A 13,864-nucleotide genomic window follows, 5' to 3' on the forward strand; every position below is an offset into this window, starting at 1 on the left:
ATGGGCGCATGACCGGTTGGATCTTGCCGGTCATGCGTCGCTATGGCCTTTTTCGGCCAGATCCACGGTGGATCTGGAAAAGGCCAGATCTACGGTCAGATCTGGCCGTCAACGGCCAGATCTGACCGTATTTGCTCTCAACAACGGCCAACAAGTTGACGACCGTTTGTTGGCCGTCGTGACCGAGTGTTACGGCCAAAGATCTGGCCGTCAACGGCCAGATCTTTGGCCTTAGATCTGGCCTTTTCTGGCCAGATCCACGGTGGATCTGGCCGGAAAAGGCTAGATCGGCGCACTACCAGCCAGATTCAGCCGGTAGTGCGCCATCCTACCAGATTCCGGCCATTTTCCTGTAGTGGTGGTCGGAATCTGGTAAATGTGGATTGTTGGGGTGTTTTTATAATTTTAAAAAAAATATTTAGGGGTATTTAATTAAATTAACAAATTTAGAGGGTTTAAAAAAATTAAATAATATTGAAAATAGTATTCCCAAAAATGAAAGATTTTGGGTATTTTACTGTTTAATTTTTTTGAGAATACCAAGAGTAGTATTCCCAACCAAACGGAGCCAAAATGATTGTCCTACTTTATATTTTTATACATTGTCATATTAATAATGAAATCTCAAGTACGTCGGCACATAGTTTATTCCGTTAAAAAATCTGCATTATTCCTAGCTCTAGCCACGTGTCGAATTATCGTCATAGTAATAACTAATAAGTTACTATTTTCATTTATTAACTTTTTTCCACACGCTTCATCATTCATTCATTAAACTGAGGTCAGGTTATGCGACGTGTATCGCGTCAAGCCGTAAAGCCTTAATCATATAATTACCTACACAAAGAGGGCATTGACTTTGAAATTTTACTTTACATCTATTAACTCTATGCACTTATTTCTCCTCTATCATTATTATTATGAAAAAGTGTTGAATGCAATTAATGCTATGACTTAGAGCAATAATATTAGACCTTATTAATAATTTTAAAAACTCCTAATAATACCTAGATGAAAAAAAAAAAATTATATTAACCTTATATTTCAAATTGAAAAATAACACATTTATAAAAGTTATTATGAAAATCTTTAAAACTTTGGAATTACTAATTAGATAGAACTTCAATAACTATCTCTATTATCAATCAAGAAGATACTCAAACTGATAACCTTTTGAGTAATACACTCAAGAGTCTATATCGAACCGCTCGATCATCCAAAGGTAGTTAAACATACTATCTTTAACTGATAGTTTGATACCCAAATAAAGTTATTTAATGTTTATTTCTCATAAAAAAAAGTTTTAAAATCCAAGATTTAATACATAAACGATAAAATCTATATTATATTTTTTTCTTATGAATAAAAATTATATATATAATTTGTATTGGTAAATATATTATACTTTATTGTATTATAATTAGTGATTAGAATGGTGAAAACTTAATTTTATGAGATGAAATAAGGAATGTTTTATGTTGTGAATTTGATTCCATAGAAAATGGATGATGTCCACGGTGAGCATATCGGTAGGTCAAAACTTTGGTGGGTTTATAATTATAAAAAAAAAAAAAAAATTTGCTTTAAAAAATAAAAATGAACTTTAATGATCTTGCCAAGTCAATTAATTTTAACAGCCACCCTTTGGTTGAATTAGATAGGTAATGTAAACAATTAACTTACTTCCGAAAATGGTTACTTATTGATTAAGACGTTTAGTGAAGACAAAAATTGGGAAATGGTCGATCCAATTGTAAACTAAATATGATTTGCAAATTCTATTTTAAGTAGTCGATTAATTGCAAACGATGATGTGATACCAATTCAAACAAAGTTTCCATCTATCTACAAAGAGTAAACGACTTTTTTCCACCCAATGTTTGCCTCAATGACACTTTTCTCCCTAAAAAGTTTCAAAATAACAATTTTCTACCCAAAATTTATATTTCATTAATACCCAAAAAGTATACTTCATTTTCTCACTCGGCGTTCAGCGAGTAACCAGAAGTCAAGGTAAGAGAGGTTTTGCAGAGTGAAGACCGGTAGATCAAATAATAGTAATCGATTGAATATTTGTTGTAGTTTTGCAGTGGCCGACAATTAACGAAAAATTAGGTGCCGGAGTGAGGGGGTTTTGTAAAGAGGAGAATTTGTAAAGAGGAGAACAAAGGTTCAAATGGTGATAACAAAGAGAATTTTTGTTGTCGAAATCGACTTTGGATAATAATAGAATATTAACTTTCAGTGGGAAAGTGGTATTATCAACTACTTTGAAATTTTAGTTTAGCAAATGTAATTTGATCAAATGGGTATTGAAATTTTAGAATGAAGCTATTTTATAAAATACCTTCTTTTTTTTTTTTTTTGAATAACTGGGGCATTTAGACCAGCTTACGCATACCTCAACTAATCATTTAAGACCTTAGAATTACCACTCAAGTAGAACTTCAATGGTTACCTCTATTAGCAATCAAGGAGATACTCAAACTCATAACCTCTTGAGTAATACACTTAAAAGTCTATATCAAACTACTCGACCATCCAAAGATAGTTAAATATACTATCTTTAACTGATAGTTTGATACCCAAAAAAAGTTATTTAATGTTATTTCTCATAAAAGAAGTTTTAAAATCCAAGATTTAATACATAAATGATTGAATCTATATTATACTTTTTTCTTATGAGTAAAAATTATATATATGTAATTTGTATTGGTAAATATATTATTCTTTATTGTATTACAATTGGTGATTAGAATGGTAAAAACTTAATTTTATGAGATGAAATAAGGAATGTTCTATGTTATGATTTTGATTCCATTTAAAATGGATGATGTCCACGGTGAGGTCAAAACTTTGGTGGGTTTATAGTTATAAAATAATAATAATTAAATTTGCTTTAAAAAAAAAAAAGAACTTTTTAATTATCTTGCTTTTGTAGAATTGAGGCATGTGTGCAATGTATCAAACTCATTGTAGTCACTTTCATTGTCATATTTGTTTTATTTATTTAATAAAATTGACCTTAGGAATAGTGATATAACACAAGTGCTCCTTCAGTTATCTAAAACGATTATTTATTTTTTAAAAATACAAAATCTTATTTTGGAATATAATTAAATTAAGACATGTATAGCTGTCATGTTTGATAAGTAAACCTTATAAAATAATATAATTTGAGCCGTCTTTTTTGCCCACCACCTTGTTTTTTTTTTTTTTCTTTTAATTTATGAGTGGAGATGCCAAGTCAATTAATTTTAACAGCCACCCTTTGGTTGAATTAGATAGGTAATGTAAACAATTAACGTACTTCCGAAAATGGTTACTTATTGATTAAGACGTTCAGTGTAGACAAAAACTGAGAAATGGTCGGTCCAATTGTATACTAAATATGATTTGCAAATTCTACTTTAAGTAATTGATTAATTGCAAACGATAATGTGATACCAATTCAACGAAGTTTCCATCTATCTACAAAGAGTAAACGACTTTTGCCACCCAAGGTTTGCCTCAATAATGACACTTTTCCGTCCAAAAAATTTCAAAATACCACTTGCTTGCCCAAAATTTATATTCCGTCAATATCAAAAAAGTATACTTCACTTTCTAATTCGGTGTTCAGCGAGTAACTAAGAGTCTAGATAAGACAGGTTTTGCAGAGTAAAGACGTATAGATCAAATAACGGTGATCGATTGAATACTTGTTGTCAGAAATCAACTAAGAACAATAAGTTATAGCTTTATAGTAGTTGACAATTAATGAGAAATTAGGTGTTGGAGTGAGAGGAGACCAGAAGTTCAAATGGTGATAACAGAAAAAATTTTTGCTATCGGAATCGGCTTTGGGTAATAATAGAATATTAACTTTTGATGGGAAAATAGTTTTTTTAGGGGGAAGTGTCATTAAGGCAAACCTTGGGTGGGAAAAAGTAATTTACTCGTCTACAAATTCAAACCCGCCAACATAATTGCTATCATCATTCAATGAGAAAGAGGTTTATTGGGTGCTTGCCCATTTTTCCTTTTGTAGCTAGGCAGATGACAAATTCTACAAATATAACTCCTTCTTTATAGGATTCCAATATCTTTTGGTGAATGGATCTTTGAAGAATAAGGTTGACACGGAGTTAGAAAAACGTTTGTGTTTGATGGAACATTCATGCTCTAACCTTTGTTTCCTCTTCTGTGTTAACTGTCAACATAACTTTAACATTAATCCACGTGTCATTCATTAAACTTATTACTCTTTTGGCCCATTTAACATTTTTTTTTAATTAGTGAAATGTCTAAATCAGTTTACATGTATTTTAATTAATCATTTGAGACTTTAGAATTGTCAACCGAATAAAAGTCTAAGCGACTATTCTTATTAGTGGTTGAAAGGACTTAAACTCAGAATTTCATAAAATCTTTTTTTACTATTTTACCATCCGATTAACTAATGGTATTGAATTTAACATATTAATTGATCTTAACTTAGGCCAATTGAATTCTTAGCAGCCGTTGTCTTATTTTTCTTGTAAATATTAATGAGTGAAGGTAATATTTTATTAATTACAAGTAAAGTTGTTGGTAAGGGTGAATCAAATACAACTGGTTGCCGCATAAATTAGAGCTAATATGAAACTGAAATTTAATCAAATATGAAACAAAACAAAAGGGCTTTTGTCAACTTTTGTTACATTAATTGAATCTAGTCGGGCTTTGATTAGATTTTATTAAGTCAAATCCTTTGCTCAGCGTAGCAAGTAACCTATTTTTATAGTTTTGTTTATTATTTTTCTAATGACTGTTCCAGGTACTACCTATGTAAGTCTTAATCTTAATTTATTATTTTACTAATCATAGTCAACATCTTTCTTAATCAGGATTATCGTTGTATTTATTTAATTAATTAAGATTTGGTATCAACTAACATTTTTCTTAATCAGGATTATTGTTGTATTTATTTAATTATATTCAGTATTTATTAGATTTATATAATTTTATATATAAATAATAATTCATTGAGTTTATACTCTTTCCACATTGAATTTCCTTTTTTTATAAAATTATTTGAATTATTAGAACATTTAGAAAAAAAAAAAAGGGTTAAATTATTAATATGAATTTTCTTGTCAACAAGTTAAGTACTGTCCGGTGTCGTTTAGATGTGAATAAAAACATGGTATTTGGGGCAGAGAATAGGTGGGCCAGGAACAGCACAGAGCACTGTAACCTTAAGAGATTTATAAAATATAATTTTGAGCAGTTTTGGAATCCGTTGAGTGTATCAGAAATATTATATTGTAATATGAACCAGTCACCGGAGGCGAAGTAGTCTATAAAGTAAGGTCACTTAGTTAAATTAAAGCCATAGAGTTGAGCCCTTTTAATTTTTTTCCTTCCATTATCAAAACATCAAGCAAGTCACAGTCACAGTCAGAGTCTTGAGACACAGACAAACATGGAATCCAACGAGTTTGAACATCGTAACATTCTCTGATCTTTGAAAGTTGCTGTGTTTTGTTGTTTTGTTTTAGTTGTAGAAGTTACTTTTAAAGTGAGTTTGAAACTGGGTTTAGTTTAATTGTGTTGTTTTTAGTGTTTGATAATTTAGATTTGTGAGTTGATTTGGTGGAAATGGAAGTCTTACTCTTACTAGAAAGTTGTTATCTTGAAGGAGTGTGGGAATAATAATAATAAGAAGGAGTTAGATTGGTTAGAGTTGGTGAAAGTCGAAAGTGGAGTTACTAGAAATGGGTTTGTTACTACTTCTATGTTCCACGGGGCCACCCATAAAACGGAGGGCTGGGTTGAGGATAAAACAGGCGGGACGAGGTTCATATCGTGGTAGCTAGAGAAGATTGTAGTGGTCATTTTTGGGTAAATTGCTTTTATGTGTTAGAAATCTTTGTGTTTTTCTCTTGAGTTCATCAGATGGGGACTGCTGCTTTGAGGCAATTATTCAAGAGTTTTTGCACCAATTTATCTTGGAATTATGCTGTGTTTTGGAAGCTCAGCCATCAGGGTCAAATGTAAGTTATTTTATTTTACAATTTTTTATGCATGATTAAATTGTTTCAATCTCTTTGACATGATGTTTAGAGACAGATTACTTTTAGGATTTACAGTCTTCTTTGGGTTGATGGTCTAATACTACAGAATGGCTTTTTGGTCTAAAATATGTGTGAAAGGCTTGTTGTGCTGGTAGAGACTTGAGAGTTTGAATAGGAATTAAAGTTCGTATTAAAATTTGGTGATATATTTGTTGTTGGGATTTGAATTACATCATTAGTTGCAAGCGTATATATGATGCAAACTAAGTCATGTATCGATACTTTTACAGGATGAAAATGCAGGATTAAACACTTTTTCAAGTATACTGATTACTTACTGTTTATTTTAATTATTGTTTTTCTATATGTGTACATATCTGGATATTGTGATACAGATTTGTACAAGTGTGCAATTTTTATGTCTGTATTCTGAATTTATGAATTAGTTGCCTTATTATTTCAGGGTCTTGAGCTGGGAAGATGGGTTTTGTGATTTTCCTGTAATGAATTACTGTACTGGTGGTAATGAATTATTTTCTTCACACTGTGAAACAAGTGTACAAGATGGTGATTATGGGGGATATTCAATTGGGTTAGCAGTGGCTAACATGTCAACTCTTCATTATACATTGGGAGAGGGGTAAGTTCTTTTTATTAGCCTTTATGGTTACGTACAGTGCACTTGTTTTAGTCCATTTGTGTTTTATATACTTTATAATTATTCAAGCTAGTATCTTCATGTGTTCATATTTATTGCTTCTTGAGGCATGGAGGTTTTGAGGTTGAACCTCGAGAAACTAAATTTGAAGGTCTCCTCTAATGTCCTCACCTGTTGCTATATAATTATTCTCTGCACATCATCCTCCGTCCTAAAGTTGCAACCTGAACACCTGTCTGATTTGCGTCTAATCATGAAGTGAAACTCTTTGCACACTCGATTGTTGCTTGGGAAGACATTAATTGACCAAAATCTTATTTATATTGAAAAAAAGGAAAAATAACAAGCTGTGTGATTGCGGCTGAGTTCTGTGGAGATTGTTTTTACGTAATGTTATTTGACTCCTATCAAAAAAAAGAAAAAAAAAAAATGCAATATTAATTGACTATGGTGTTTTTTTTTTTTAAATTCAACAGGGTTGTTGGAGAAGTGGCTAATTCAGGGAATCATTTTTGGTTTTTTAATGATAACGTTTCTTCCGGCAAAATCAATTCTAACTTAGTTCCAGAGGTGAGTTTCTTTCTACAGTTCTTTAATTTAGGAGAGTCAAAACTTTTGCCTATATTGGTCAAAACTTTCTTTCTTTCTACAGTTTTCAAATGCAATTTTTCTATTTACAGTGTCCTGAAGAATGGCTGCTTCAGTTGGCATTAGGTATCAAGGTAATTTAATTTTTCAATATGCCTTACAAATCATATATGAAACATTGTCTCCTCTTGATAGAGATGTGCATGTTCATGTGTGTGCTTGTTCATGTATGTTGTGTAGGCATGGATTAAGCACACTTGCTAACTTTTAGCTGTTCTAATTTCATAAATTAAGTCCTCCAAAAATTGATATGTTTTAACTATTGATAATGCTTGTGCAGACTATTTTGCTGGTACCTGTACTTCCGCATGGAGTTCTCCAGCTTGGCTCTTTAAAAGTGGTGCGTATTTGTTTGGCTGTAATGGTGATTCTTGATGGTTAGTCTGATACCAACTATTTTGGTTTCAGAAGTTCTGGGCTTGTTTGTTTCACTCTTTTGAGTGACTTTTCTAATATCATATTTGGATTGCAAAATAGAATATATGTTTGTTTAGTTATTGGGTCATTTCTTTCAGAAAATTAATCCAACTCAAATAAGATTCAAATAAGATTTTTTGTCTACAGTTAGAAAAGTGGGTGAAACTTGTTTTATATTATCATGTTCTATTCAATTCAAAACATTTAACAATTAAATTTAACAATAAAAGTTTATAAATTAACAAAAACACCACCACCCACCCAAGCCACGGTCGGTCGACGGCAACCACTGTCGACTGCTAGCTACTGGCATTGGAATGATGCACAACCGGTCAGGGCACCGGAACGACACATGATCGGTCGGATCTGACTACTTTTGGCTAGATCGATGCACGATCGGCTAGATCCAGCCGGTCATGCACCATTTTGGCAACTTCCGGTCACTATTCGGCGGTGGTGGCCAGCTGTCGGCAGTCGGCTGGGTAGGTGGGGTGTTTTTGTTAATATATAAACTTTTATTGTGGGGGGGTTTGTTTAGCTAAATTAACAAATGTAAGAGGTTAAAAAATAATTTAAATGTTTTTAGAAAATGTTTTCAAAAAATATACTAAACAACTATTCTATATTTTTATCTAACTCTGATATAGGCTCTGATTGACACACTCTTTTTCCATTATCCTATCCTAAAAAACAAAAAATGCATTTGTTTTAATATTCTTCAAAATCCAATCCTATTCTATTCAACTCAAAACATTAATAATTACCTTTTTCAATAGAAGTTTTAAAATTAACAAAAACACTCCCACCCACCTAAGCCATTATCACCTGCTAGCAGTAGCAATCGGCGTTGGCATTGTAACGACGCACGACCGGCTGGATCTTGTCGATTGTGTGTCGGTCTGTCCGTTTTCGGTAAGATCTACGGTCAAAGATCGGGCCGCTGACGACAACCAAATCTTGGCCGTCGTTTGGTAGTCAACGATGACCAAATCTGACTATCAATGGCTAGATCTGTGGCTGTAGATCTGGCTGGAAAATGCCAGATCAGCACACGATTAGTCAGATCTAACTAGTCATGCGCCATTCCCTACAGATTCCGGCCACCTTCTGGTGGTGGTGGTTGGCTGTCGGCAATATGTGAGTGGGTGGGGGTGTTTTTGTCAATTTATAAATTTTTATTGTGAAGGGTGTTTAGTTAAATTAACAAACCTAGGGGGTTAAAAATAATCTAAATATTTTAAAAAAATGTACCAAAAACTTCTTAGACTCCTATCCTATTTTTCAAAAATTATATTCAGCATAGAATGTTATTCTAAAGAACTAACCAGATGGAGTCATAATTTTCATATATTATACAAAATACATTCTCAGAATCCTGTTCTATTTGATTTAATCCTATCCTATTTAGAATGGTTTTTCAGAATATTATATTTCAAAATAATGTACCAAATAGGCCCTCTATCTTTAAATATTCCGGTTATTCTGTGGAAAATGTTACTTTTTTAAGTCAAGATGCTGTACATCTATGTATGGGAAGGTCCAAAACAACGAACTTTAGGAGACATAAAAATGCTGTGATTATGTATAGTGATAGTTCATGTACTTGACGTACTTTTCTCCCATTGAAGAGTCTCTGCTTGTGTACACACACGTACATGTGTGCTGTGCCATACATGTGCTTCTCCATAAGTACTTACACGATGGGTCTCTCTTCCTATAACAGGTTGCTGAAGATCAGGCATTGGTAGCATATATCAAAGATAGATTCATGTTTCACAATACTGGGAGAAATTTTGTACCTTCTACCTTAGGCAGAGAGATTCAAAATCAATCATCATCAGCCCTACTGCCCGGTATCATCAATAGCTTAGATAAACCATCAGCTTCTACTGTTTGCCCAACCAAATCTGAAGATTCAGATACTGTTGACACTGGCGAGCCAAATAAAATTGTGCTGTCATCTTTGGATCAGGTTGTGCCACTGTTAACTTTGCAGGATGCACTTCAAGTATCTGGGGAGGACCTCTCGGGGACTTTCATTAGTGAGACCAAGCCACTAGTTGGCTTCAATAAAGAATCAGAATCACCAAGTTGTTTTATTGATGCCAATGAGTTAGAGTTAGTGGAGAGTAAGTTGTTTGGATTATCTTGTCTGGAAGAAGAATTACAGGCATATTTTTCATATGATAAATACGACATGGAAGTGTTAGGAGAACTGTATAGCGGAGCTCTGAATTCTTATCCTGCTGGAGATACAATGGAACAGCTATCTGAAAACGAGATCCTAAATGATACAGTTCACAACAGTTCAGCCAGTTTCCTTAGCTTCCCCCAGGATTGTGAGTTACACAAAGCACTTGGACCAACTTTTGAAAGACATGCCAATGAATATTTGTGGAACTCGTCTTTCTCAGTGGATAAGACATGTAACAGCTCAAGTTTTGTCTCCAATAGGATTCTCTCTAATGGATTTGAGCCATCACGGTTTGTGAAAGAAGGTGATACAGAATATCTGTTGGAAGCTGTTGTTACCAATGCATGTGGTGATTTAGATGATACTTCTGATATATGTGATAGTGTCAAGTCATCTTTAACTTCGTTGGGGCAATTTGTTTCTTCATTGCAACCACAAAGCGAATACGAGGCAAGTGTGTTGATTGGCGATGATTCAGTTTCCCGGAGCCATTTCACATCCTCATGTATTGCTCTTGAGAGAAATGAACACTCTCCAAGTTTAACAACTATCAAGAGTACAATGGGCACGGTTATTGACAAAGAAAAGCTGGAAAAAGATTCCAAGTACATGAAGCCCAAGAAGGAATCAAAGCCATCCCCTGTCAGCAAAAAAAGGGCTAGGCCAGGTGATAACCAAAGACCAAGACCTAGGGATAGACAGCTGATCCAGGACCGGCTCAAGGAACTGCGGGACCTTGTTCCAAATGGCTTGAAGGTAAGTGCTTTCTTGGGTTTAAAGTTATTTTTTGTTGTGATCAAATTAAATAAACAATTTGCTATGGTTTTTGGTGGATTCAGTGTAGCATAGATGGCCTCTTAGATCGAACCATAAAGCATATGCTGTACTTGAGAAGTGTAACTGACCAGGCTGAGAAGTTGAGACAATGGGTGTACAACGAGGTATGGTCCCTGAAAGTCATTCATGTATTGTATCTCTTTACATCAAACACTCAATTCAAAATTTCTGTTTTTCTGCTTGCAATTAGACATTGATTATAACTGAAATAGTATTACATTTAGAAATAACTACTTTTCTAATAAGTTCATTGGTTTGTCTAGAAATGGACACATGTACTCGCGTAGAATTGTGTTTGAGAAAGAAGGGGGTGGTTAATGAGTGAGTTTACTACTGCTGTAGGCTTATGATTATTGACAAAGGAAACTGTAAACAGATTAGATTCAGTAGGAACGTATCACAACTCTTCAGCTGTGAAGATGAACTTTAAATCTGAGCTTATTCTTGAGAGGAAGGTGTTGAAACTTAACATTATATACGATTGTGTAATTCTTGCAGATGGGTGCCCGCAAGGATTTAAGATCATCTGAAACCTCAGATAGAAACCAAAATGGGACAACTTGGGCCTTTGATTTGGGAAACGATGTCTTGGTTTGCCCCATAGTTGTTGAGGATCTTGCATACCCAGGACACATGCTTATAGAGGTAGGTTGTATGAACTTCAATCTTACTTTTGAAGTCATTTAGTTGAGAGAGAGAAAAAGGTGTTGATTCCCAATCCTCTGTTTTATGTCAGATGCTATGCAACGAGCACTGTCTGTTTCTTGAGATTGCTCAGGTGATTCGCAGTTCTCAATTAACCATCTTGAAGGGTGTAATGGAAAGTCGTTCAAACAACACATGGGCTCATTTCATTGTTGAGGTATTACACTATTTATTCTTTTTTAAGAGCTTTTCCTGATAATGCTGTATCAGAAATATCAATAACATTTGCTACATTGCAATTTTGCACAGGCATCCAAGGGATTTCACAGGACGGATATTTTCTGGCCTCTGATGCACCTCTTGCAGCGCAAAACAGATTCCAAGATTTAACGTCCTAGGGCTGTTCTAAAAAAAATTTCAATTCACAAATATCTTTGGATTGCTAAGTTTTAGAGTGAGAAACCTAATGAACATCTATTGTATTAATACAGAGTTGTATTATGTGTACAAAGTCAGCAAATTTCCACTGCAATCTACTTTACACTAAGGGTAATGCTATTTGTATAAACTTACGTGGCACACCATAATATAAAAATCTGCATAACATTAGTATGACATTAAATTATGTGAGTCTTCGCATAACATTAGTATGACATTAAATTATGTGAGTATATTTTATGGTGTGTCATGTAAATTTATATAAACTCTCTTTATACAAAGAGTGTATAAATAGCATTACCCTTAAACTAAAGCTACTGTCTAAAAGGAAATCTCATGTCATGCACAACATAAACCATTATGTAACTTGTACATGAAAAGACAAGGTAAGAAACTTTGTAAGAAGAGATAGTGAGTGTAATATTTTCCGAATCAACAGAATAGTCAAGAGGCTAACTATCCTACCAAAACTGTCATCCCGTCTCCGAAGTTAAGAAAATCAGAGCTGTGTTTCACCCAGCAATAGTGTGTGCCACCAACCACATGCAACATTTTGCGGCAGAAAACCATCAATGGGTACCAGAGAAGGGATGTTGCGATCTATTGAATCACCCAGCATATAATTAATTACCTACACAAAGAGGGCATTGACTTTGATTTTACTTTTCACCTATTAACTCTATACATTATTTCTCCTCATCATTATATATGAAAAAGTGTTGAATGCAATTATTGCTCTCTAGAGCATAATATTACACCTTATTAATAATTTTAAAACTCCTAATAATACCTAGATGAAAAAAAAAAAATCATATTAACCTTATATTCAAATTGAAAAATAACCCATTTATAAAAGTTATTCTGAAAATAATTCTCTTCTAAAATTTAATCCCTTTGGACCAAATTTCTTTCTCAACAAAAAACAAAGTAGCCGAAATAGTTGACAGAGGTCTCTTATCAACTACTTTGAAATTTTAGTGTAGAAAATGTAATTTGATGATGGGTATTGAAATTTTAGAATGAAGCTACTTTATAAAAGACTTTTTTTTTTTTTTTTTTTTAACCAGAGGCATTCGGATCAGCTTAGCGTATCCAATTAACCCTTCAAAACTTTTGAATTAAATCGAGTAAACTTCAATATTACCTTTATTATAATCAATAGATACTCAAACTCATAACATTTGAGTAATACAATCAAGAGTCTATATCGAACCTCGATCATCCAAAGGTAGTTAAACATACTATCTTTACAATGATAGTTTGATCCAAAAAAAAGTTTTTAATGTTATTTCTCATAAAAAAAAGTTTTAAAATCCAAGATTTATACATAACGATTAAATCTATATTATATTTTTCTTATGAATAAAATTATATATATAATTTGTATTGGTAATATATATTACTTTTTGTATTATAATTGTGATTAGAATGGTGAAAACTTAATTTTATGAGATGAAATAAGGAATGTTTTATGTTTGAATTTGATTCCATAGAAAATGGAGATGTCCACGGTGAGCATATCGGTAGGTCAAAACTTTGGTGGGTTTATATTATAAAAAAAAAAAAATTTGCTTTAAAAAAAAAAAAATAATTAATGATCTTTCCAAGTCAATTAATTATACAGCCCCTTTGGTTGAATTAGATAGGTAATGGTTAACTTACTTGACTTATTATTAAGACGTTTAGTGAGACAAATTGGAAATGGGCGATCCAATTGTATAAATATGATTTGCAAATTCTATTTTAAGTAGTGATTAATTGCAAACGATGATGTGATACCAATTCAAACAAAGTTTCCATCTATCTACAAAGAGTAAACGACTTTTTTCTACCCAAGTTTCCTCAATGACACTTTTTCTCCCCAAAAAGTTTCAAAATAACAATTTTCTATCCAAAATTATTTCATTAATACCAAAAAATATACTTCATTTTCACTCGCGTTCAGGAGTAACCAGAAGTCAAGGTAAGAGAGGTTTTTCAGAGGAGACC

At 33.0% G+C, this 13,864-nt stretch overlaps 1 protein-coding gene across 1 annotated transcript; it reads left to right on the forward strand.

The window, feature by feature from the left end:
* The first annotated feature begins 5,320 nt into the window (after positions 1-5,320).
* Positions 5,321-11,969, forward strand: LOC116114982 (transcription factor EMB1444-like). Its single transcript, XM_031401121.1, has 10 exons — positions 5,321-6,017; positions 6,502-6,678; positions 7,173-7,266; positions 7,377-7,418; positions 7,625-7,684; positions 9,485-10,711; positions 10,795-10,896; positions 11,291-11,437; positions 11,529-11,654; positions 11,747-11,969. The coding sequence occupies exons 1-10, from the start codon at positions 5,920-5,922 to the stop codon at positions 11,825-11,827; spliced, it is 2,154 nt and encodes a 717-aa protein (XP_031256981.1). The 5' UTR covers positions 5,321-5,919; the 3' UTR covers positions 11,828-11,969.
* The last annotated feature ends 1,895 nt before the right edge of the window (positions 11,970-13,864 follow it).

Source organism: Pistacia vera, unplaced genomic scaffold (genome assembly GCF_008641045.1).
Source record: "Pistacia vera cultivar Batoury unplaced genomic scaffold, PisVer_v2 Contig729, whole genome shotgun sequence".
NCBI lineage: Eukaryota > Viridiplantae > Streptophyta > Magnoliopsida > Sapindales > Anacardiaceae > Pistacia > Pistacia vera.

What these genes read in the sequence shown, in the direction of transcription:
- LOC116114982 (XM_031401121.1), top strand. Translation starts at nt 5,920, where the DNA reads ATGGGGACTGCTGCTTTGAGGCAATTATTCAAGAGTTTTTGCACCAAT. An exon ending in CTCAGCCATCAGGGTCAAAT is followed by an intron (nt 6,018 to 6,501) that starts GTAAGTTATTTT and finishes TTATTATTTCAG; the next exon opens with GGTCTTGAGCTGGGAAGATG. An exon ending in CATTATACATTGGGAGAGGG is followed by an intron (nt 6,679 to 7,172) that starts GTAAGTTCTTTT and finishes TAAATTCAACAG; the next exon opens with GGTTGTTGGAGAAGTGGCTA.